The sequence below is a fragment of the Pongo abelii genome, chromosome 5 (assembly GCF_028885655.2).
Source record: "Pongo abelii isolate AG06213 chromosome 5, NHGRI_mPonAbe1-v2.0_pri, whole genome shotgun sequence".
Taxonomy (NCBI): Eukaryota; Metazoa; Chordata; class Mammalia; order Primates; family Hominidae; genus Pongo; species Pongo abelii.
Window position 1 is genome coordinate 101,760,445 of NC_071990.2, and position 26,282 is coordinate 101,786,726.

Sequence of the window (26,282 nt, forward strand, 5' to 3'; positions counted from 1 at the left end):
ACTTGAATATAAAATATACCATGTCCCCATAATTTTTCCCTCTATATATTCCTGTTCATTTCCTATTAGTATAATTATTAAACAAGTACAATATCTAAACTAGTCTCATGAATCTTGCTAATATTTTCCTCAATTTTACAGAAAAACTCAGATACAAAGAGATTACATAACATACTGATGCTACAAGAACAAGCCAGGTACTTTTTTTTTTTTTTTTGAGGGGGAGAGTATTAAACCATCTTTCAAATGATCACAAAATTATCAAACTTTTGACATAACAGAGGTAGACATTTTCCATGTGGCTTTTCGGGGAACAAAATGAACAATTTCTGTGATATAATTTAAAAATTACCTAAGTAATGTAATTTAGTATAATAAGCCTCATGTATTTTAGAGTATATTACTCTTTCTATGCATGAAAGCACCTTTAGCAATACCTTGCATTAAACCGGCAAAATATTCAAGAAATGTTCAATATAGTGATTTGAAGGAGTTACTTAAATGTTAAAATTATTACTACATTTACATAAAAACTGTTGCCTTTGGGATGAGCAAATAAAGGAAAGCAAACAAAGATATTTGTTAGAAAAAAAGAGTAGTAGTACAAAAGATTAAAAATAGTTCAAGGCATTTCCCTATGTTTTAAAAACAGCCATTTAATTTTATGTACATTCATTACAAAATGTGAATACTCAACTTGCAACTTTAAGGCAGCAACCAGCCACTATATTACCTTTCCAGTAGTATAAAATCCTGCATCAAATTACAATGTAACTTCCCAAGCAACCAAATAGCTAACATAAAAGTTTGAATTAGACTTCATATAAAAGCTTCCTATAATAAAACCATCATTTTGAGCATCACTAAGGAAATTAAAACAAATCATATAGCTCACTGAGATTTAACTTCCATTTTAGATTGTTTTAACATCCAAGGAAAAACAAACAAAAAAGATTATTTTCACTTCAGTGCAACACTTCAGTATTGCATCCATTTATCGGATGCTTATTAATATTATACTCGTAATACTATTTAAAAGTATCAGTTTTAAAATGCCACTACTAAGGAATGCAATTTTAAATTTTCTTATATTTAAGGAATCATAATTTGTTAATGAAAACTAATCTACTAATAAACTAAAGCAAATTGTCAAGAACCTTTTATTTTTTTTCTTTTTTAGGGACAGGGTCTGGCTCTGTCACCCAGTCTGGAGTGCAGTGGCACAATCTTGGCTCACTGCAGCCCGTGCCTCGTGGATGCAAGCCATCCTCCAAACTCAGCCTCCCGAGTAGCTGGGACTACAGACGTGCGCTACCATGCCTGGCTAATTGTTTTTGTATTTTTTGTAGAGATGGGATTTCACCATGTTGTCCAGGCTAGTCTCAAACTCCTGAGCTCAAGCAATCCACCCACCTCGGCCTCCCAAAATTCTGGGATTACAGGCGTAAGCCACTGTATCCAGCCAGTATCCATTCTGTTTACAATTGTTTAGCTATATTCCCAGGTAATCTGAATTGCCTATTTACACAGCTGATACATTTGCAAAGTCCTCTTGATTTTTAGTTATCCAGCTTTTAAAAATTTCTCTTGTAAAATGGACATAAATATAACACCTCTGTCTTTGAAACATTCAAAACACAATATAATGCTGTCCAATGTTACCTTCTCTATGAATTCTTTCCTGACTTACCTAAGCAGTTTCCTGCCCTTTGAACCAGTACATCACTGGACACATTACATCTGTCATAACATTTAACCCATAGAAGCAACTATTTGTTTACTAATGGTTATTAGCACATCTAACTTATAATAAAATTATTAATTGACAGCCACTTATCAGTTTAACCCTAGGCACTTTATACTACTACTTAACATCACAACAACTACAGAGGGTGAGAACTGTTATCACCATATTATAGAAGAGAAAAGAGGTTTAGTGATATTAATTAGCTACCCACTAGTAACTGACAGAACTGAATTTGTACCCACATATATTAACTGATACTTTGAAATTATCCCAAACTATAAAAAAGTTAGGAATCTGAAAAGCAAAGACAGTACGAGAAATATAGTTGCATCAAGTACACAGATATAATGCCTAGATGTGGAGCAGATATCTGGTGAATAAAAGGCAACAAATGTGAAGAAAAGGCCAAATCATTAGCACAGACTTGAGCCCTACCATTATCAAGCTGCTGACCTACATAGGGAACTTGTCAGATGAAACAAATTAACCCACTTGGTGTCTTTATCACTACAATAGGTTTTGATATTTGAGCTGAATATATTCCTAATACATATATTTATGGATGTATAAATATGTAACACAAATATAAAAATAGGCATAAGAATGAAAAACACCAATTTATTATACTTATGATACTGGTTACCAGGACCTGAGCAGGGTACATAGGCGTTCTCACCATGATAGCCAAACCTTAAGCTAAATAAATACACAAGCATGTGTTACTTATCAATCTGAAATATTTCATTTTTAATCTATGTAATATAAAAAGCATAGTAATTCTTTTTATTGAATATAACAAGAAAATATACAGTACACATACAGTTCAAAGAATTACCAAAAAATGAACATACCTGTGTAATCTGGTTAACTACTTCAAGAATCAGAATATTATCAGCTCCCCAGAAACCTCCCTCATATTCACTCCTAGTCACTACCTCCTTCCTCAAGAGCAGCCACTATCCTGACTTCTAAAACCAGACTGGTCATGCCTAGTTTTCAGTTTCATATTAATGGAATCATAATATGTGTTGTATGGCTTCTTTTGTCAACATTGTAAGATTCACTTACAATGTTATACATAGCTGTAATCCGTTACTGCTATGAGGCAGTCTACATACTACAACTTAAGCTTTTTAACAATGAACTGGGTTGTTTCTACATTAAGGCTATCACAAATAGTGTTGCCATGAATGCACCTATTTTTGATATACATGTACGTACAAGCATTTTTATTGGATATTTATGTTCTAAGATTTAAAATTTCACTTGTCCAACCACAGTAGGTAATAGACACTGTCAGTTACTCAAAGTGGTTGTACCAATTGTAAACTCTAGCAGCAGTGGACAAAAATTCTAGTTTCACATTCTTGATCCTAACAATAGGTATGTGTAAGTCTTTTACATTTTAACCATTCTAATAGGCATGCAGTGGCATCTCCTTGACTACCAATGAAGCTGAAGCCCTTTTCATGTTGACTGGTCAACTATCTCCTGTGAAGTCCTTGTTCAAAGTTTTTACTCATGTTTATATAGGATTATCTGTCCTTTCCTTATTGATTTGTAGGAGCTCGTATTTAATCTGGATAAAAGCTCTCTTTTTGGCTATATATCTTGAAGCTATATTCTCCCACTCTATGTTTTGCCTTTTTACTCTTAATAAATAGAAGGTATTAATTTTACTACAGTCCAACTTAATCATTCCCTTTGTACTTTTTGTTCTCTGTTTGATAAATTTTCGCACATACCAAGATCCTGAAGATACTCTTTTACATCTTTTAGAAGATGTATTGTTTTGTGTACCATGCTTAATTCTGTAGGCTGTTAAAAATTATTAGTAAAATAGGTACTTTTTTTCATCTGTATATGCAGTTGACCCAGCACCATATACTGAAAAAATAGCCTTGTCTCACTATTGTTTGGCCTTCATTATAAATCAAGTATATTTCTATCTGTAGGTTTGTTTCTGGGCTATACTCTGTCATACCAGTCCATTTGCCTATTCTTGGACCAACACCACGCTGTCTACTTATCTTTATAATAAGTTTTAATATCTACTAGAGTAAGTTCTCCCTTTTTATTTTTCAAAGTTAACCAGGCTGCTCTTTGCCTTTGAATTTCCATATAACTTTCATATTACCTTGTCCATTTCCACACATATACACACACACACCCTCAAACATAAGACTGTGCCTGGGATAGCATTGAATCTACAGATCAATTTGGGTAAAAAATATATCATTATAATAGTGAGTCTTCCAATCCTTGGTATATCCCCGTTTATTTAGATCTTCTTTAAATTCTCTCAATATTTTAGTTTTCCATGAAGAAGTCTTGCTTATTTTTTGTTAAATTTACTCCTACGTATTTGATGTTTTTGATGCTTTTGTAAATGTAAAATAAATTAAAATTTATAAAATTTAAGGTAAAATGTATTAAGTTACATAAAGATAAGTGTAATTTTTAATGTGCTTCTAGTAAGTAGAAATAAAATTGATTTTTATATTAACCTTGTTAAATTCATTTTCTACAGGTACAGTCATGTGAAAAATTGAAAAGTTTTTTTTTTCCAGTCTTTATGCCCTTACTTTTTCTTGCCATATTATGTTAGCAAGGATTTTTAATACAGTGAGAAACAGAAGTGGTAATAGGCATTTGTGTCTAATTCCGTACCTCAGGGACGCTTCTAACTTTGTACCTTAAGTATGTTTGTTCCAAGTTTTTTATAGCTACTGCTTATCAGATTAACAAAATCCCCTTCTATTCCTAGTTTGCTGAGATTTTTTATCATAAGTAATGTTAGATATTCATAAAATACTTTTTCTCTACTGAATAATCATGTGATTTTTAAACCTTTATTACTTTACAACAAATCATGCTATCTTCTCATATTTATTAATCCACTCATTATAAACATTTGATCACACACACACATCATGTGTATTTCTTTAGCTGACACATTTGACAGTACATTTTAATCTTCATGAGATATCACTATATATACTGCGGTATGCTTCTCCTGAGATTTAGGATATCCTCTTACATAGCCACAACATTATCACACCTGAGATCTAATATTACCTAATGACGTCCAGCCCATATTCAGATTTCTCCAATGGCCCCAAAAATATGTAATTTTTTTCTGATTCAAGAGTCAATCAAGGATCATACATTACATTTTGATTATTATATGCCTTTAACCTCTTTTAATCTACAATAGTGCTCTCATACCTTTTTAAATGACATTATGACATTCTCCATTAAAGCCATCATAGCATATAGATTTCTTTGTACTTAAGGTTTTTAATTACAGATTAAATTCCTTTAATAGTTAAATATTCAGATTTTCTGTTTCTTCTTTTGTCCATTTTAGTCATTTTTGTCATCTTAGTCCTCTGAATCTGTCAGAAGCTCTGCTCATCTTCTCATCCTCCTCTTTTCCATCCAGCCTCCTCTTCTGGAATGGACAATTCACTTCCAGGAAAAAGTAGCCCAAATGCCAGGATCACATTTTCCAGGTTAGTTTCTGCTTCCACATCTTGGCCCCAAAAGTCTTCACTGCTTTGATAACTTCTCTGATATAGTCAAACAAATTTTGTATTTTGCAGTTTTTCTAGGTATTCTCTGTAGAGGGCTGTTCCACATTACCCTGTCTGCCACTTTGTGGGAAGTAAAACTCTTTGAACTCTTTTGCAATCTGCAATTTTCAAAATAACTGTCACAAATACTGCTATATTCCTTTAACAGGCCTTTATAATTCTAAATATCTACCATTATGTCCACATACAAAATTGCCAGATTCTGCTACTATCTTTTTATACTTCCTATTCCAGTCATTGCTTCATAAATGGCTTTCCACCCTAGATTTTGATTCCTCATTTTTTAACAGCAAAATTTTACTTCCTTGATAACTCACAAACTACAATGGATTTACAAATGCCTTAAACCATACTTTGTAAGCCACTCCTGTCCAATCTACCTTTTGATTCATACTTTTCTTAAAGATGAAGTTATTAAAGGTAAGATGCATAAAAAAGACAAAACTCATATAAATCAGGGCTTATAAATTAGAAAAAGCAAAACAAACAGGTCTTTGTATGACAAGTTGAATAGTGAAAGAAACTTATTCATTTCTGGCTGAGTCTTCATTTGCATCCATACTATAGTAAAATCATTAGATCAATACACTCTGGGACAACTTCAAACATTCTGTTCTGGCTCTTGAAGAGATATTCAGTTTGACAGTTAGAGAGCTGATTAGGGAATGGTAGGGTCTTTCTACCCACTTGTCCACTACTCTTGGCCCCCATCTTAGTTTCTGTCTGCACTGTGCAAATCTTATTAGCCTCATGAAATAATTTAAATTCTTAAGTAACAGATACATGCCTAATACATAATGCATTTTATTGATTACTAGTCTCAATCTTGACTTCTTTATTTTAAAAAGTTTATACCTAGAGCACATAAAATATACTGACAAAGTTTCATTGCCAACAGAATATAGACTGTATCCTTCAACATTCATGAAGGAGACAGCTATGCCTACAATGAGTATTTGAATACACTAAGATTAAGGACCAAGAATACTATTTTAAAATAATTTATATATTTTCTCCATAAAACTAAATTTTATTATTAAAATAATCTTAAGGGAAGAATCAAATTGTAAAAAGGTATGGGAATATACCACATGTAAACTGTGGGGTTGGGGGTGAGAGGAGGAATACTTAAAAATGACAAAAAAGAGAGAAACTGCCACTTGTAAGACATCGTCAGCATTACAGGTAGTGAAGACCACAGAGAACTTTGAGCTGGATTCTCAATACTTCATTTGTTTATTGAACATCTACTGGATCCCTTGCAGCATATTAGGCAATGGAGTAGAAAGATGCTGTGATTCCTGTAATACCTGTTTCATTAAAGCATTCACAGTCTATCAGAGACTTCACTACTGTGAAGCAAGAAGACAGGAAAATAATTATGAAACAACAAGTACTCTAAAAAAGTATGTATAACAGAACACAATGGGGAAAGTTATTTCAACACATAAAAGAGAGAGGAAAAGCAGTATGCACTGTTCAGGAAATTCAGACAGTAAACACTGCATATGTTGGCATAAAGGTTGCATGTGATTCAATGGCAAAGAGATAAAAAAGTAAATCGTGTCAACTCATAAAGGAGTTTTATGTATCATTCTAAAGAATCTGATCTAAAAGGTAAGCTGGGAATAAAAATGAGCTTTGCCTTTGACAAAGATCAGTCCAGTGACAGTGAAGAAGGTGGATGAGAAACGAAGGCTAAAGCAAACGACTACTGAAGTAGTTCAGACATGAGGTGGTAAAAGGCTGAAATGGGGCAATGGTAAATATAGAGTAAATTTAAGAACAGCTGAAAAGTAGACTTACTAGGATATGACCTCTAACTACAAGGAAAGGAAAGGTAAAAATCTAGGATTTCTATCATATTTCTATTTCAGAATTTAAATCTAGGCCTACTTTCAACACATACAAACCACAGGATTCACTTTAATGGGCCCTGTTTCTTCACATACAAAATGAAGGCATTAGACAAGATGTCCTCTGGTATTTCCTCCAGCTTAATGTCAATTGTCCAGATTAAACAAATACGCATAGCCTTAAGTGTCTCATAATATTATACTCAAGTGAAATATTTTTTTCTTTATTCTCTGGCTTAACCTTTTTAATACAATTATACCAAAATCATCTACGCTAGAAGATAAATATAAGAGAAATGACAGGGACATTTTCCACATGAGGCTAATCCTTTCAAAGCTGGTAGCTTTAATTACATTTCCAGTATCAGCATTTTCATCCAGAAGGGACGGCTGACTACTATTCAACTTAAGTTTCACTAAAGCTAATAGTTATTCAACTTAAGCACAGCATTTAAAAATGGGTATAACAGATTTAGAATTTGCCTACATCCAACTTAAGATTTTATTTGTCTGAGAAATATTCTTTTGAGACATTAATCTCAAAATAATCCCTTAAACACACAGGCCAGGTGATCAGTCCCTAAGTATGAATCAGATATTTACTTCACCACAGGTACAATCCCCAGAATTATATTTAATGACTCGTATTTAAAACAATCTTTTTTGACTTGTGGCCAGAGATAGCTGGAGAAAGCAATCTAAAGAGTCTTCTTTTTTTAAATCTTAAATTCCACATCATTTATGTAAAGAAATAACTTAGTCATGGTATTGAATAAGCTCAATATGTCATTACATTTTTGCTCAATATTCTGAGGCATTTTTATAATAGAACTAAAGAAGAGGAAGGACACTCTGTATAGTTTTTGAAAAGTACTTTAGTCAGATTCTGGATGCCTCAACATCTTACAAATGAAGACATGATGAAGACCAGGAGGGTTAAGATTCTAGTCAAGATGATGTGGAAGACTGTATTTTTGCCACTATTTTTCAAACAACCTGTCTCTGTATTCTTAAAATATAAAGTCTAATTCTATGCCAAATGCCATTACAAACCTCATCAAAGTGTGCTATATTGCCCCAGGCTTAAGCAAACTCAATTTTTACTAATGTCCTTCAACTTCTGAAGATCTAACTATAGAAACATGAGACATTTTATACTTTCACAACTTAAAAAAACAATGAGGACATTCAATTAAATATCATACTGGGTTACAGACCAACAATAGTTAAATGACATATTTTTAAAAGTTAACATATTAGAAACAAAAAATTTATAGATTTGATGACCATAAAAAGTTTTCAAGTCTATGAGATGTAACAGAAACACAATCCAGAGCTGGTATATGGAATAAAATTGCCAACCAGCAAGCATATGGTAAGGTAAGGATCCAAATTCTCTGTCTACCAAGGAATCACCTGAGAACAGTTTTTTCATTTATTTAACAAATGAATTTTTATTAAGACCCTAAAATATCCTGGGTTCTAGTATAAGCACTGGGGATGGAGAGTTTAACAAGAATAAGATCCTATTCTCAGGAAACTTTTATCAGAGTGATAATAAACAAGTAAAATGTCAGACAATAATACATGTTATGGAGAAAATGTTATGAATGATTATAAGATAAAGAGTGATTGGGTAACAACTTACTGGCATGAAGACCTCATTAAGGAAGTAATTTTTTAGCTGAGTTTAAAATGACAAAAAGGGATCTACCATCATTAAGATTAGAACAGAGCATTCCCAACACAGAGAGCAGCATGTGCGAAGACCCAAATCAGGTACTAGCTTGGTAGGCTTGAGGAAGTTGAAGACAGACATGTGTTTGACACAGTAATGAAGGCAAGAATGAAGTGAGGTCAGAGGGAGGGGAAGGCCAAATCATGCAAGACCAGAATAGGAATATGGACATTTTATAGTTGCAAACCTGCCAAGTTTGGAAAATCTAGAACTATAGTAGTGTTAATTATGCTTTTTAGTTATCAGAATTTGGAATATGATGAATTTCAATGTACAAACACATGGGTTTTACCAGTCATTTGTTTTAGTTTGATTTTTAACCTTGGGAAAGTAACCTGAGTTAGTATACAATATTATAATTTCAAATTACATTTTCCTTCAAATATAATCAATTGATAAGAATATTAGTGTGGGAAGGGAAGTGAAGCAGTCAAAGTATAGTTTAAGTGCTGTTATTCACTGTGTACTAAGTGGGCATCTATAATAAGCAACTGAGCTACATGGCTTTTAAGCTTCCTTAGAGCTACATTAAAATTTTAATTTACTTTATCCTTATTTTAATCAAGACAGTGGTTTTCAAACACTGAATTCCTACAAATCCTTCATGCTAGATAGTACTATAATTACTAATTTACTTCTGCCTATCCCCAGCCTGTCACTCTCTATCCGAAGCTCGTTGATAGATAAGGACTGTCTTTTTTTTTCTGTTCAAGACAGGGTCTCACTCGAGTTGCCCAGACTGAAGTGCAGTGGCGTGATCTTGGCTCACCACAGCCTCAACCTCCCAGGCTCAGGTAATTTTCCCACATCAGCCTCCAGAGTAGCTGGGACTACAAGTGTGCACCACCACACCTAGCTAGTTTATTTTATTTGTATTTTTAGTAGAGACAGGGTTTTGCCATGTTGCCCAGGGTGGTCTCGAACTCCTGGACTCAAGCGATCTGCCTGCCTCGACCTCCCAAGGTGCTGGGGTTACACACATGAGCCACCGCGCCTGGCCAGGACTGTCTTTCATAATTACGAATACTTACGCCAGGAAATTTTAGCTTTCCTTTATGTAGTATGTTGTTTACAAGGACTCTGTTTTTGAACCTTACTGGTTCTCTTTAAAAAAAAAAAGAAAAAAAGAAAACTATACCTATCTGTTTTGCAGCATGTAATATATCTTTTAAGTCTTCATTTATACTTTGCATTTTACTCTTCTCCAGTTTTTCATTCAAAAATTTTATTATCTTCTTCCATGTCAGGCCCAAATCTAAAACTTGTTCATGAAGTTTAGATCGCTTTATCTGAAATAGAGATCATAATGTAGAAAAATACTGCTTAAAGTTCTTCTCAACTCCAACACTGATGACACATATTTTGCATTACATTATACAACTTGGTACTACCCACAAGAATTCAAAGTTGTATCTATTCACATCCAAACTGACTACTCACAAAACAATTTTACTTAAATGGGTGTTCATAGATTCTCATTTGTTTAAAAGATATGTTTAATAAAAGCTTCTTTTAACAGTTTTAATGACACTGCATACTCATAAAATCATTTCATACAGCAAAGTAAAAAGTTCAACATCCAGATAATAACAATATTATTATTGTTACCGATAACATCACACATCTTGCCATTTTTCTGTTTGTTTTTAATATAGCTTAGACTATAGTGTATATAAATAAGAGCTTTATGTCATGCTTTTTAATGAAATGCATTTATAGAAAATTAGACTCCCATGATAGGTTCAAATATATTCAAGTCAGCGTTACTTTCTTAACCACAACCCTAGACCAGGTGAGGCATTTGGAAGATTCTTTTCTATACACTCTTCTATTAGGTGGCTTAAACCAGAGAAATTTATTTTCTCACAGTTCTGGAGCTACATGTTCAAGATCAAGGTGTTGGCAGGTTTGGGTTCTTCTGAGGCTTTTGTATATTTGAGACTACAAATCTTTCCACTCTCAAGAACTGACCACAGAACACAATAAAAATTTTATTTCAGACCTCTGGCTTTGATCCATAGAGAAAACTCATGGAGCTTTCAAACCAAATGAAAAAGTAGTGGGTCAGGTAGAAAGCAGTAATTTTACTATTGGTTAGAATGATGAAAATACATAATTCACCATTACTTCCCTGCCTCCATTTTTTAATTTCAAATGTGACTAGTCAATCTGAGTTTAGGGGGAGGAGAATGGGCAAAGGTAGAGATGAAATAAGATTGGCCATAAAATGAACTAAGTTGTTACAATGGAGTCATAAGCACATTAAGGTTTATCTTATTTGTCTCTTTACTTTTGTATATGTTGAACAGCTTCTGATATAAAAAGTTATATCAAAATGAAGCTCATCATATATACCACTTTCCTTCCGCAGGGAAGAAAAAAATGTTTCAAAGTTTATAGGAATTAATAAGATGGGATAAGCTTGTAGTCCTTACACACTTTCAAATTTTAAAATCTTCTGTTATATCTCTAATACAGAATAACTTGCAAAGGGCCTTGGGGAGGTGAAGAGAGGAAATAATTCAGGTTTAAGACAGCAATATTAATATACTCTTGTTTTAACTGCTGTGAACAATGTAAAACAGCTACTATTGAAAAGAAGATTAACTGTTTTGTATCTAACCAAATTTTGAATCATTAGAGGAAAAAAAAATCGATCAAAAATCTGTTACAAAACTCTTCTTCCCGGTATCAATCTGGGTGAAACTATTAGTTATAAAACTGCATAAGGACTTTTAGCAATAAAATTCTAATCTGCTAGGAAACAATGTTATCACTCTACAATAGATTCAAATGAGTCAGCAATTAAAGTGAATGTTGTTTTTCAAAAAAAAGGGCCAGTTACTTCATATACTATATTACGTGGTTCATTTCTTCATATGTTCAATTGATAGAGCTTCAGGCCTATAAAATTCACAACATTATGGCTAAGCTAAAACATTTGCCCTTTCCCGGTGACATTTATATGAAACCTGTTATTATATTTTTTGCAAGTTTCAGCAACCTAGAGATAAATAATTTCATTTATTTATTTATTTTTGAGATGGAGTCTCGCTCTGTCGCCCAGGCTGGAGTCCAGTGGCACAATCTCAGCTCACTGAAACCTCTGTCTTCCAGGTTCAAGCAATTCTCCTGCCTCAGCCTCCCGAGTAGCTGGGATTACAGGCGCCCACCACCATGCGTGGCTAATTTTTATATTTTTAGTAGAGATGGGGTTTCACCATGTTGGCCAGGCTGGTCACGAAGTCATGACCTCAAGTGATCCACCCGCCTAGGCCTTCCAAAGTGCTGGAATTACAGGCGTGAGCCACAGCGCCTGGCCCTAGAGATAAATAATTTCAAAGATGTCCAAAATACATTCAAATAGCATGAATGGCTACAGCTTTTACTCTTTTGTTTCTTGTGCCTTGTGAAACAGAAGATTTATGTACTTCAAAATCACATTCAGGAAGAAACTACAGTAATTTAAAGATTAAAAGTTCATTCATTCATCATAGTAGTGAAATCATCACATCTACTAATTGATCAGCATCCATATGTTATTGGCTGCATATATACCCTCAAAATTCATATGTGGATTCCCTAACCTTCAGTACCTCAGAATGCGACTATCTTTGAAAATCGGGCCTTAAAGGGGGTGATTCAGTTAAAAGAAAGCCATTAGGGTGGGACTTAATTATCTGATGGATCTTGTAACAAAATTTAGACACACAAAGAGACACCAGGGATGTGCTTGTACAGAACACAAATCATGTGAGGACACAGCAGGAAGGCTGCCTTACCTGCAAGCCACACAGAGAAGCCTCGGAAGAAACCAAGCCTGCCAACACCTTGATCTTGGACTTCTAGCTACAGAACTATGAGAAAATAAATCTTTGTTGTTTAAGCCACCTAATCTGTGGTATTTTGTTATTCTGTGCAAACTAATATACCACATTCAGAGACATTCCTAAGAATCTTTCCTTTAAATATCTTATAAGTACATGTCTAGAATTTTCTGGAAGTCTTGATATCATATGCTTTTAATTTTTCCATAATATTAAAACTTGTAACTACATATGTAATTTATTTTATACCTTTATAAGACTTATATAAGTTTATCCATCAGAAGAAATTACTTGCCAAACCTCATGCCCTAATTTGCGATTCAGAAAATGTAGTCATTGAACCTATACAGGAAAGACACTGAAGAAGTTCCTTCGATAAAACAAAAATGATCTTCCAAAGTGATAATTGCCCATTTTTGACCTAGTGAGATTTACCTATATTTGTAGGAAAGGTAACATTAGCATTATTTATTATAATATTAACTCATATAAGGAAACTTTTCCATACCATAATTACTAAAGCAGGGGTCAGTCTTTACTATAAATGTCAAAGCAGTCCATGTACATTTAATTTTTGTTTCTTATTAAAATGTATTTCTGAAGTTTTAGTCATAAAGTAGCTTTTAAAATAACAATGTTTCTTAAGTCTTAAATGCCTTTCTTACCAATTATAATGACAAATCAATTATGAGATCAGCTTCTGAGTTCAAGAGATTAATATTCGTATTTCTCATAAGGTACAGACACTGCTTTTGTTCATTTGATAAGAATTTTACCAGAGACCTAAAAACTTACTCAGATAATCCAGAGGTAAATTACAGGATTAAGTTACAAACGTAACTGTAGTAGGGAGCTGAACAAAAGAAAACTTAACAAAGGATTCAATTATCATAGTTCTGATTATTACCCTTGACAATCAGGGTTACGTTTAGATGCCAAACGTAAGTATTCCCATAGTAAACAGCAGCATACACATTCTCCATCTTTGCCTCACACCAAACAAGATAAAACTTCCATGTTAACCACATAGAATGGAGAAAAAGAATGTCAAATAGTTGTCTATAGTCTATGTTTATAATAATGTTCAACATTTCTACCTTTAACAAATCTACCTTTAAGTCAGCCACTTCTTCATTATAATTATCTTGCTTGGTGACATTTGAAAAGGAACGCAAGGCTCCTGTGAGACGAGGTAAAGCCATCTATTATTCAATCAGTGATCCATACAACAAGAAACCTGAAACTGAAACGAAACAAGATGATATTTATCTGTTCGGAAGAGGTGGCAGAGATAATCAAACTCAACAAATTAGCCTCTACAAGAGAAAAAAGAAAAAAAATTGGTTAAAAAGCGATTGTTATCAACGTTGAAAAATTCTCCTGATGTATTTTCTGTCCATGAAGTTTTTTGTTTGTTTGTTTTTAAAAAGCATTAGCTATGGTTGGAGAAAGGAAAAAGAAACAAACATTTCCTCAAAATTGGGTTCTGTAGATTCCCAAGTACAGGCATCAAATACTATATTACTACTGCCAATAATATTGAAAGAGATGAAACCACTTGTTCATCTTTTTCCCTAATTTTGTCTTATGCTCACTGATTTCAAATCACACCACTTTCCAGTGGTTTCCTCTGCTTGGAATGGTTTCCCTTGATGTTCGTATAGCTGGCTTCACACTGAACTCTTGGCTTAAAAGATGCCTCCTAAGATGCAGCCTTTCCTGACCACCCCATCTAAAACAGGCGACGCAGTCACTGTCTATCAAAGCCCAAAATTTTAATCCTCTTTATAGCACTAAGTAATATTTGACACTTTCTTGTTTATTTACTAATGTATGTGTTGTTTCACCCCACAAAAAGTAAGCTTCATGACAGAAAGACCTCTATTTTACTAATCTCCCCAGCAAACAGACAACAGAACCAGAATATTTTTGGTACTCAATAATTATCTGTTAATGAATAAATGGAAGATAAATGAAGAAAAGGCAAAAATGGTAATAGACTAGACAATAGGCCAGAAAAGAAAACAGCTGATGAGGGGGAAGAACATACAGGGAAAGAGAGAATTCAGATGGCCTGGTCTAATCTCCTCCTTAATAGGCTGATGACTAAACAATTTCCAGGCAAAAAGATTAATAATATTTACTATTAGGAGAGCCCTGATCTGCAAAAGACTCTTGGAGGACTGTACTAGTTTAAGATTGCTTATTACAACACAACTACTATCTACAGATTTATAAGGCACGGCTCCCTGAAGAATGTCACATAAGCTATGTAAGTCTTTAAAACATCCCAGCTAGGAATGATTTTGGCCCACATGGGATATCTGGCAATATTTTAGATATTTTGGGTGTCACAACTATCAGGGAGGTGGAAGGGGACTACTGGTTTCTACTGGATAGAAGCCAATGATGCTACTAAACATACAATGCAGAGGACAGCCCCCCAACAATTAAGAATTATCTACACCAAAATGTCCAATGTGGGAAGGAAAGAACTGGGAAAGGGAAGACATACAGAATGTCTCAGACTATTCTCTCCTCCTGCTGTTCCTCTTGATTACTGTATTCCTAAAGTTATCAAAAAGGGTAATACTTGGAAAAATCTATGACCTATATATTAGAATAATCAGATATAAAATATCTATCTATAACAACTATAATAGAATTTTTTAATAATGAATAATAGAATACAAGTAGGATGATTTGAAAATACAACTTTTAGAAATAAAAATATATACTTGTTAAATTTAAAAACAATCAACAGATGGGTTAAGCAACAGCTAAAAATAAAAGTGATAACCTGGAAAAGACTTGAAGAAATAACCCATGCATGCTGTCACAGACTAAGTATAGATAAAGCAGGATAAATAAAAACAAATTGAACTATATCAATAATCATAATAAATACAAATTAAACTTACCTCTCAAAAGATTGACAGGATGAACTGCAAAATAACAAAGAAGTAAAACACTAGTGCTACACCGAAAACATAGGAAAGGAAAGGCTGAAAGGACAGGATAAGATCTTCCTGCAAATAACCAAACGTAGCTGGTGGCTCTATCAAAAACATCAGATCAGACAAAATTGGCTTCAAAATAAAAGGTATTAGGGAGGGATTAAAAAAAACCTCTCTACATAATAATATAAGATAAAGCTCACTGAGAAGACTTAAAAGTTCTGAATTTGTATGCACTGCTAGGATAGTCTCAAAATAAAACAAATAGACCTCAAGGAGAAAGTGACAAGTCTAACATCAAAGTAAAAGTTTAAAGACGTCAGTTATTGTCAGGTCAAGCCAATCTTCCCTCCAAAATAAAAAATCAATAAAGATATAGAGAACCTGAAGAGTACAATTACTAAGTCTGATTTAATGAACAAATATAGAAACCTGAACTTGATTTTTAAAAATGCATATTCTTCTGAAGTACACTTGAACAGTTTCAAAAATCATCTATGTATACTCGGCCATAAAGCAAGTCTCAACAAATTACAAAGAATAAGTGTCATATAAGTCAGAAGTTAGTAAACTTTTATGCAAAAAGAGAGTAGTAAAAAATTTAGGTTTAGGCTGGGTGTGGTGGCTCACGCCTAATCCCCCCACTTTGGGAGGCCAAGGCGGGCAGATCAGCTGAGATCAGGAGTTTGAGACCAACCCGGCCAACATGGCAAAACCTCATCTCTACAAAAATACAAAAATTAGTCAGGCATGGTGGCAGGCGCCTGTAATCCCAGCTACTCAGGAGGCTGACACATGAGAATCGCTTGAACCCGGGAGGCAGAGGTAGCAGTGAGCCAAGATGGCGCCACTGCACTCCAGCCAGGGTGACAGAGTGAGAGTCTGTCTCAAAAAAAAAAAAAATTAGGTTTGGCAAGTGCAGTCTTTGCCATATATTCATTCCTTTTTTAAAAATGACACTTTAGAAGTGTAAAACCCATTCTGGGGCTCAGGGTGACCAAATCTGTCTACTGATCCCTGATAGAGGTCACATTCTTTGAGCAAAATAGTTAAGATTACAAATCAAAAACAAAAAAATGAGGTATTAAAAACACATGATTGCACTTCAAATCAGTAAAGAACTGGTATGAGGACAGCTGGGGAAAAAACAGTTGGAATCTCTACATCACATTGGAGAATTTTAAACAGAGAGGTCAAATGATCCAACTTACAAATAAACTTCTAAGTTAGCTGACTTCAGATTTCAACTACCTGTTGGGGGTGAATTCAGGAGAGCATGGAAATAAGATGATTCAGGGAATCACATCTGGATTTTTCTAACACTAGATAACACACTTCCTGGAGCATTCGGAAGAAAAAAATGAAAGCAAGAGTCAGTGGACAGTACAGAGCAGAGATTCTCAAACTTTATTATATATTGAAACTACCTGGAGGGCTTCTTGAAAAACAAACTGGCTGAGCCCTACCACCTTACTCTCTTCACCCCAATATTCCAATTCAGCAGATCAGATGGCACTGAGATGAGGTTTGAGAATTTACATTTCCAACAACTTTGCAGATGATGCAGCAGGTCAAGGATCATAGTTGAGAACCACTGTCTTAGAGATCATGTCTTTTATTCTTTTTTTTTTTCTTTTGAGACGGAGTCTCACTTTACGCCAAGGCTGGAGTGCGGTGGCGTGATCTCGGCTCACTGCAACCTCCACCTCCCAGATTCAAGTGACTCTCCTGCCTCAGCCTCCCGAGTAGCTGGGATTACAGGTACGCACCACCACGCCCGGCTAATTTTGGTATTTTTAGCAGAGATGGGGCTTCCCCATGTTGGTCAGCCTGGCTTCAAACTCCTGACCTCGTGATCCGCCCGCCTCGGCCTCCTAAAGTGCTGGGATTACAGGTGTGAGCCACCGTGCCTAGCCAATGTCTTTTATTCTTAAATCACTGCTTAATTTTGTCTCAAGCCAATAATGGCCAAGGAAGAAATTCATCTATTAAGAAATCCTTGGACTGGGGGCCAGGCACAGTAGTTCACACCTGTAATCCCAGCACTTTGGGGCCAAGCCAGGTGGATCACTTGAGGCCAGGAGTTTGAGACCAGCCTGGGCAAAACAGTGAGACCCCCAACTCTACAAAAAAATTTTAAAAAGCCAGGCAAGTGGCATGCGCCTGAGTAGTCCCAGCTACTCAGGAGGCTGAGGTGGGAGAATTCCTTGAGCCCGGAAGGTCAAGGCTGCAGTAAGCCATGATCGTGCCACTGCAGTCAGCCTGGGTGGCAGAAATCCATGGCCTGAATTCAGTGCATAGCCTGGCTCCTACCAGCCTTTCTCAACGGGGGTCTGTAAGAGAATACAACTCTCTTATTGAAAGTGACTTGACTTTTTCTCAATTCTCCCAAGAATTGTACACACTACACAGTATGTATGTACACTGTACATGTCATCCATAGAGAGGAAGTAAGGTATACAATGGATGCCAAAGCATTGGGGTTTTTATTTTCTACCCACACTGAGACACTGCAAAAATGTATTCAAGATGACTAAATTTAGTCAAGTCTTTAAAGAAAGGCCCTGATAGTATACTAAACATACTCTGCCTCAGAACCTAGAACCTATCTTTTACCACACAAGTTAGTGCTTTCAAAATGCAGCATCAGAACAAGAAACATGATGTATTAATACTGTGCCTCTGGCATGGTCTTACAAATTAATGGGGTACTTGGGACCACTACTTTCACCATTTTTATATACATCACGGTAATGTCCTGAATCCTCTCTGCCTTTCTTTTTTAAAAAGTAGAAAGCAAGATTTCATTTTTATTCTAACTCACAAACCTAGCAAATCCTAACAAGATAATACACTCAACCTCTAAGAAGAGATCTAATATTAGGATTCAGTAATGAGGTCACATTGTTACAAACCACAGTAACTGAAAACTTTAAAGCTCCCCGAGACCTGAGTAGAAAAAAAAAAAAAGGCGGGGGGATCATGGCAGACGGGAGGCAGGACTAGACTGCAGCTCCCACTCTGACAGAGCAGCTTGTGGAGTCTTGCATTGTAAACTCTTGCTCCAGAATGACGGCAGGAATAAATCAGGAAAGCCAAGAGAACCCACAGAGCTTCTGAAGGAAGCAGATTGCTCCTGCAGGACCCAGGATATACCCCAAATACTGTGCTGGTGTCCATGACTGAGAGACCCACAGATGGTTCACATCACAGGACTCTGTGTAGACAACCCCCAGTACCAGCCCAAAGCCTGGTAGACCTGCTGAGTGGCTAGATCCAGAAGAGAGATAACAATCACTACAGCTTGGCTCTCAGGAAGCCACATCCCTAGGAAAAGGGGGAGAATATCATCAAGAGAACACCCCGTGGGACAAAATAATCTGAACAACAGCCTTGAGTCCTAGACCTTCCCTCTGACAGACCCTACCCAAATGAGAAGAACCAGAAAACTAACACGGGTAATGTGACAAAACATGGTTCTTTAACACCCCCCCAAAAAATCACACTAGCTCACCAACAATGGATCCAAACCAAGAAGAAATCCCTGATTTACCTGAAAAAGAATTCAGAAGGCCAGTTATTAAGCTAATCAAGGAGGCACCAGAGAAAGGCAAAGCCCAATTTACGGAAATTAAAATAAATAAATAAATAAAATAAGAAATGAAGGGAGAAATCTTCAGTGACACAGACAACATAAATAAGAAACGAAACTTCAGGAAACAATGGACACATTTATAGAAATGCAAAATCCTCTGGAAAGTCTCAGCAATAGAATTGAACAAGCAGATCTTCAGAGCTCAAAGACAAGGTTTTCTAATTAACCCAATCCAACAAAGGCAAATAAAAAAGAATAAGAAAATATGAACAAAGCCCCCAAGAGGTCTGGGATTACGTTAAATTACCAAACCTAAGAATAATCAGCATTCCTGAGGAAGAAGAGAAATCTAAAAGTTTGGAAAACATATTTGGGGAATAATCTAAGAAAACTTCCCCAGCCTTGCTAGAGGCCTAGACATCCAAATACAAGACGCTCAAAGAACACCTGGGAAATTAATCACAAAAAGATCATCGCCTAGGCACAATGTCATCAGGTTATCTAAAGTTAATATGAAGGAAGGAATCTTATGAGCTGTGAGTTGATGTGTTTTCTTCCCCAGGTTGAATGACCAACACTAAAAATGTAACAGCTCATTAGCTCATTGTTACCTATAAATCATTTATACACAAATATTTGAGTTTCTCCTATCTACTAGGATCTGGGCTAGGCACTGGATGTTAATAAAGTTTATAGTTCCTCAAAACTCATTGTATTTTAGGCTGGGTGTGGTGGCTCTCGCCTGTAATCCCAGCACTTTGGGAGGCCGAGGCAGGAGGATCATGAGGTCAAGAGATCGAGGCCATCCTGGCCAACATGGTGAAACCCCATCTCTACTAAAAATACAGAAATTAGTTGGGCGTGGTGGTGCATGCCTGTAGTCCCAGCTACTAAGGAGGCTGAGGCAGGAGAATCACTTGAACCCGGGAGGCAGAGGTTGCAGTGAGCCGAGATTGCACCATTGCACTCCAGCCTGGCAACAGAGCAAGACTCTGTCTTTAAAAAAAAAAAAAAAAAAAAACAACTCATTGTATTTTGTACCAGGAAAAAGATTCCCTTTAAGTTGTATTTGAAATGTATAAAGGTCAAGTTGAGAAAACAAATTTTAAATCTTATGTTATTCATTTACTAAGCAAATATTTATAGATCACCCACCATATATATTAGATATTTTATGAGGCTCTAGAGATTAAAAAAAGAAAAACATTTTAATATGATTGCACTTGCCCTCAATGATGAGCTTACAGTATGGTTGGGAAGAAAGGAAAATAGTTGCAATAATTATGCAGCTATAACTGTAGGAAGACAGGGAAGGAGCATCTAAAGGGGTGGGAGGGCACTAGATATAAAGATGGAAGCTGAGCTTGAGCTGAGACTTAAAGGACCTAGACAAGGTTATTACAAGGGGTAAACTATGAGGGGGAAAGCCAAAATAACAGACTTAATTACTTTTAAAACCCCTACAGAATGTGCATTTGGAAACTGATGAAATAAGACCTAAAAATGTAAGCAGAGACCAAACAACATGTCTCAAATTAAGCACTTTTCATTCTGATAATCAGAATCACTGAAAAAATACTAACATGTTATAGAAAAATTACTCAGATTTACGTGTGGTGAACTGTCAAGGTGGGGTCAAACAAGACAGAGGCAAACCAGTTGGAAAGTTATTTCAATAAACCAACCGAAAGACAAAGAGGATAGAATTAAGCCAGGGAAACGCATAAAAGGATGGATTTAGGAGATCAGTATACTTGGAAGACAGAATCAATGTGGAATAGGATTTAAAGAAGGAGAAAGGAGCAGGACACTCAAATTTCTGGCTTAGGAAATGTTGAAGAGTGGAGGAGTCTATATGTATAGAGGGCATCAGGAAGAGGAACGATAATTCTGTTTTGGAAAACTTTAATTATGGGCTATCAAGTGGGGCATATGGTTTTGGATTTCCTATCAGAGGTCTGGGCTGGAAATCCAGAATTTCATGTTATCACTTCATCATAGTTAAAACCATGGATGAACATAATATTCGTTTAAGTCAAATATACATAAGCCCATGTACCCTCTTCCTAAGAAAACAGACATACATACATATAAACAACATTTTGTACTCCATTTCAAAAGCTGCATGAATGTCCATTCATGAACTCCACCCCTAAAGGCCTCTTGGAAGTAGACAGTAGAGAGTTAAGAGCAGAGTTCTAAGAAAGTGATCCACAAATTAGTTGTCATATGGAAAGAGTGATATGACAAGAGAAAAGAAAGTTTCAAATGACATGATACAGTCCACTATACTCAGCCACTCTGAGGTCCTAGATGACTAGCACACCTTGTTTCCAAAAATAGTAGAAGGTAAATCTCAGTGAGTTGAAGGATAAATGCAAAGGGAGAAAATAGGGGAAAAAAAAAAAACCAAAAACCCCTACAAATGGGTACATGCTATTCTTTCAAGAAACTGAGAAAGAAAAGGAGAAAAAGTAGGAAATACTGAAATAATGTGGTTTAAGAGTTTCTGAAAATACAGGATAGAGTTGATCATGATTTTATCATAATCAGGGGAGAGCAAAGAGAGAAGGAAAAGTTGAGCAATCAGGAGAAAGACTATGACTGATGGAGTAGGGTCTCTGAGAATGCAGGCGAGAATGACAACGAAAGCATAGGTCTAGAGAGACTTGGATAGATGAAGGAGTACGGAAGGAAGGATGAGTGGAAGTGCATATGGTTATAACATGGTTAAGCAGAGGGTGAATGAGAGAAAAACATGGTAAAAGGGAGTTCCACCAAAATGACTCCAATTTTATTTGAGATATGCTGAGACTGTTCAAACAGGTGATGAGGTGGGATTTTTTCTAACACAGAGGCAAAAGTCTGAACTTACCACCCACAATAATAGAAGAAATATTTTTCAGGTAGCAATGAATGCTCAGCTCATACTGCAAACAATTTAAGGTGGCAATAATCTGGCACAGGAACAAAGGTTGGTGTGAACCAGGGTTAAGGTTTTGTAACACAGAGGCAGTGGGACAATGAAGCCTAAATGATAAGGGTTATTAAGTGCTTATCTTTAGGCCTAGATGAAAGGAAAAGATGTTCAACTAGGAGGTCTTAAAGATAAATCATAACATTCATAGTTAAAATTTCTGGTAAGATCACAGTGAATAAGGATTAAGAAAAACTGGCCTACATATCAATTTTTACCTTACTAATTTTTACTCCACATTTAATATGGTCCACTAAATGACAAATATATAAATGAAAAATTCTGTTAATAATAAATATTTAATGCCCCAGAACAAATATAATTTCTAAAGCATTGAAACCCTAAAAGCCTACTTCTCTTCGTCAGAAGTACTGGCTGTGGCTATCTGAACAAATCTTTAAATTGTTAATTAAACATATGTACAGGTAAAAAGAAAGTCTTAAAAATGTAACTGCCCTTTTTTACATTCCAAATAAGGAGAAAACTAAGCTAATGGTAGCATATTTTCTTTTGCGAGATGATATTAACCAATAATCAGTGAGCTAGAATTCCAGTACACACTATTCTGAAGTACTACATATAAAAATTGTAATGTTTATGCTTCTTAAACCAAACCTGTGTTTCTAAACTCTAAAGATGGTCTGACTGCTTGATAGCAACTTTAGGAAAAGATAGTTACTGTATTTTTTCATTATAAAATGGAAAAATCTCCAAAACAGCCAAACTATATTTCCTAATAAGTTTAAAGTCAGCACTTAGTTACTGGCAATTATGGATACTAGGGAATTATTAAAGGGACAAAAATAGTCAAAGTGATAGAGTGCAGATTAAGGGATAAAAACACTGACATGAAGGAGTAGGTTGTAAATGGAGTAAAATTAGAATTTAAGATTTCAATACTTAAAATAGAATCTTGTACCCACAAACCACACCTTGAAAAATGAACAGTGAATAAAGATTAAATAAACAGTGAATAAGAATATTTATATTTTATTGTGCCTTTTTAAAAAATTGAGTTGTGATTATTGTTAACATTAGCAAGATCAGAACTCAGAAAATAGCCATCATCGACACATATTTATAATATTTTGAAAATGATGCGATTTCAAAAGGGGGTGATTTTTTCACGGTAAACCCTAAAGATAATTTAATTTCTTACTTGTATTAAACCTTATTACCATCAATTGGTTCAGACAGCGGAGTCTAGGCACATTTAACTTTCTTGAATCTACCAAACGCTGTAGGCCAAAAAATGGAAGGCAGAGACAGAAAAAAACAATAATTACTAGAGATTCTGCTTACCATTTCAGGTACTGAATACCTGCTCCAGAGTGAATGGGGGATGAGCAACAAGAATCTTGCTCTTTTAGTCTGTTTCAATCACCACATGCATCTCAAAATGTGAGCATCTTGCTGCATTGCATGACTCTAGTTTTTAACACTTTTTCTCTTTTTTTAAAAAACATACAAGGCGGTGACCAAACACAGAGCAACTTTTTCACTGGGAGTTCGTCTAAAGAAACTGTGATACATTCCAAGTCAGGATGAAAAACATGGCTGTGTAGGACATGCTGAGAGACAGCATGTTATGCCAACTTGATGTCCTTTTAAGGGATTCTCAAAGGTAATCTTAGCTATTCACAGTTTCCACCTAACAAGTTCACTTTAGATGCTAACTCATTCTTAAGCAAGAAGCAATTGCTCTTGAATAGTTCCCAATCAAGTTAGGAAACACATCCGAAGCATGCAGAACAGAGAAAGCGTGACAAAAATAATAAAATACATAAACACTTTTCACACAATACAAAATATATAATGGTTAAAAACAACAAAATTTCTATGGGGCTCTTATTCTTTAACTTATCCTCTAACTAGGTTTCCCATTCAAAGGTGGATGAAAAAAATCCTGGACAGGCTCATAACTATAAAGCAGATTAGTCTTTATATTCAGAATATTCCCCCCAAAATTGTGTTAATTTTACTTTTAGCACAGGATAAGGAAGGCTTTTCCTTTAAATGTCCTAGGGAAAACAAATAAAAAAAAATATTTTAGCACCAGATAAGGCCAAGCATAGTCAAAAAGAAAATTCCAGAACATCCCACAAAGATGAAACGAGCACAAGAAAACGTGGAGCAGACCCAGTACATATTAGGCAGTATGTATTATAACTCTTCCCACGAAAGTCCAGTGGAAAAGGGCCTAGCACAGATTATGTCGGAATGACAAAGTTCTCATTCCACCCTAATCCATGAGCCTCTGGAAGGCAGACTCAAGGAATTTACGCCTGCCCTCTTGTGAGAGTGGAAAAAACTCAAACCGTTTTTCCTCTGCTCTCACACCACAACCATCAACACAGGAGATGTCTGTGACAAAATGTGTATGAGTTTCTCCCCATGCACCAAGCAAGCAATCACTTCTGCAGCAGACATCAAATGGGTGTTCTCCAATTCATTTCTGACACTATGTAGAGATACTGTCATAACCCACAGATTGAAGGCCCAATCCCACAAGACTGCCCACCACTTCTGATGCCAGTTACAAGCTGCAGGCTTTTTTATCTGTACTTCTGACTGACCAGCTATAAATTGGGGATTACATGACCCCCCTCCTTGGGTTCGGTTAATTTGCTAGAGTGGTTCACAGAACTCAGGGAAACACGTTTACCAATTTATTATAAAGGATATTACAAAGGATACAGATGAACAGATACATAGGATAGGGTAATTTATAAGGGAAGGGAATTTCCATGCAGAACTTCCAAGTACTTCCTGGGCACACCACCTCAAGGAATCTCCACATGTTCGGCTTTCAGAAGCTCTCTGAACCCTGTCATTCTGAGTTTTTATGGAGGCTTCACTACATAGGCATAATTGATTAAACCCTTTGGCCATTGGTGATCAACTTAATCTTCAGCCCCTCTCTCACCTCCCTAAGCAGTTACGGGGTGGGGATGAAAGTCCCAACCTTCTAATAATTCCTTGATCTTTCTGGTAACCAGCCCCCGTCCTGAAGCTACTAGGAGCAGCCAGCTAGCAAAGACAAAATTCTTAGTCAATTCATTAGCATACAAAAAGGCAAAATGGGGCCTGTAATCCCAGCACTTTGGGAGGCCGAAGCAGGGAGACTGCTTGAGCCTAGGCATTCCAGAGATACACAGGAGATCAATCAGACCAAAGGGAAGACTGGAAAGAAACTGATTTCTACCTCAAAAGAAAAAGCTTTTTATTTATTTATTTATTTATTTTTTGAGGTAGAAACTGTGGTAGAATTGTGAACTTTATATTTAAACCAGCTTTACAAAAGAAAAACTTACTCTTCTGAAATGGCAAACCACTGGTACATATACTATATTTTTGATCAAAGGCAATCTCAAATCATGCTGTTAAAGCAAGATCATCTGCTCCTCTTTCAATGCCAATTACATATATACATTGACAATAACTTTTTATTTTAAAAGCTTTGCTTTGGTCAACTACAGATCCATGGCATGAGAAAGAACCCTAGTCAAGATTATCTCTTAAAAGGAGGTTGCTGGATTATAGAAAGTTCATGAGCACAGAGATTGTCTCTCTCTTGCTCTCCTAGGCCTAGCCCAGCGTTTGACACATAGGAAGACTTGAATGAATGAATGACAAAAAACTGTTAAGCAGGGATCAAGAAAGCTGAGCCATGAAAAATTAATTTACTCATATAAATAAGATTATTTAGCCTAAGCTTAAGAGCATCTTTAAGGATCATTTTTCTCATGTAAGACTATTATAACCATCATTAAAAAAAAGGGACAACATAAACTGGAGCACAATCCATAGTAAAACCAAAAGCTTAATTGTCAACTTTTGAGAACTTTGAGAATCAGAAAAAGGATTTCAATCTACGAAACATAAAATCTGGTGATGGAGAAAATGGCTATCAATCTAACCTAATTTAGGGAAAGAAAGAAAACGTAACTATGAGTTTGAATGCACAAGTGACAACACATCAAACTTTT

At 35.6% G+C, this 26,282-nt stretch overlaps 1 protein-coding gene across 4 annotated transcripts in view; it reads right to left on the reverse strand.

The window, feature by feature from the left end:
• Positions 1–26,282, reverse strand: part of ASCC3 (activating signal cointegrator 1 complex subunit 3) — a 377,280-nt gene that overhangs the window by 350,183 nt on the left and 815 nt on the right. The window contains exons 2-3 of one of the 4 annotated variants that reach the window (XM_024248504.3): positions 13,877–14,007; positions 10,076–10,226 (exon numbers count right to left, since the gene is read on the reverse strand). In XM_024248504.3, coding sequence (XP_024104272.2) covers positions 10,076–10,226; positions 13,877–13,966 — 241 coding nt within the window. In that variant the 5' untranslated portion in view covers positions 13,967–14,007. Of the gene's footprint in view, positions 1–10,075; positions 10,227–13,861; positions 14,008–26,282 lie in introns of those variants that run through there. The other 3 variants (XM_024248503.3, XM_054557910.2, XM_054557911.2) reach the window with 3 other exon arrangements.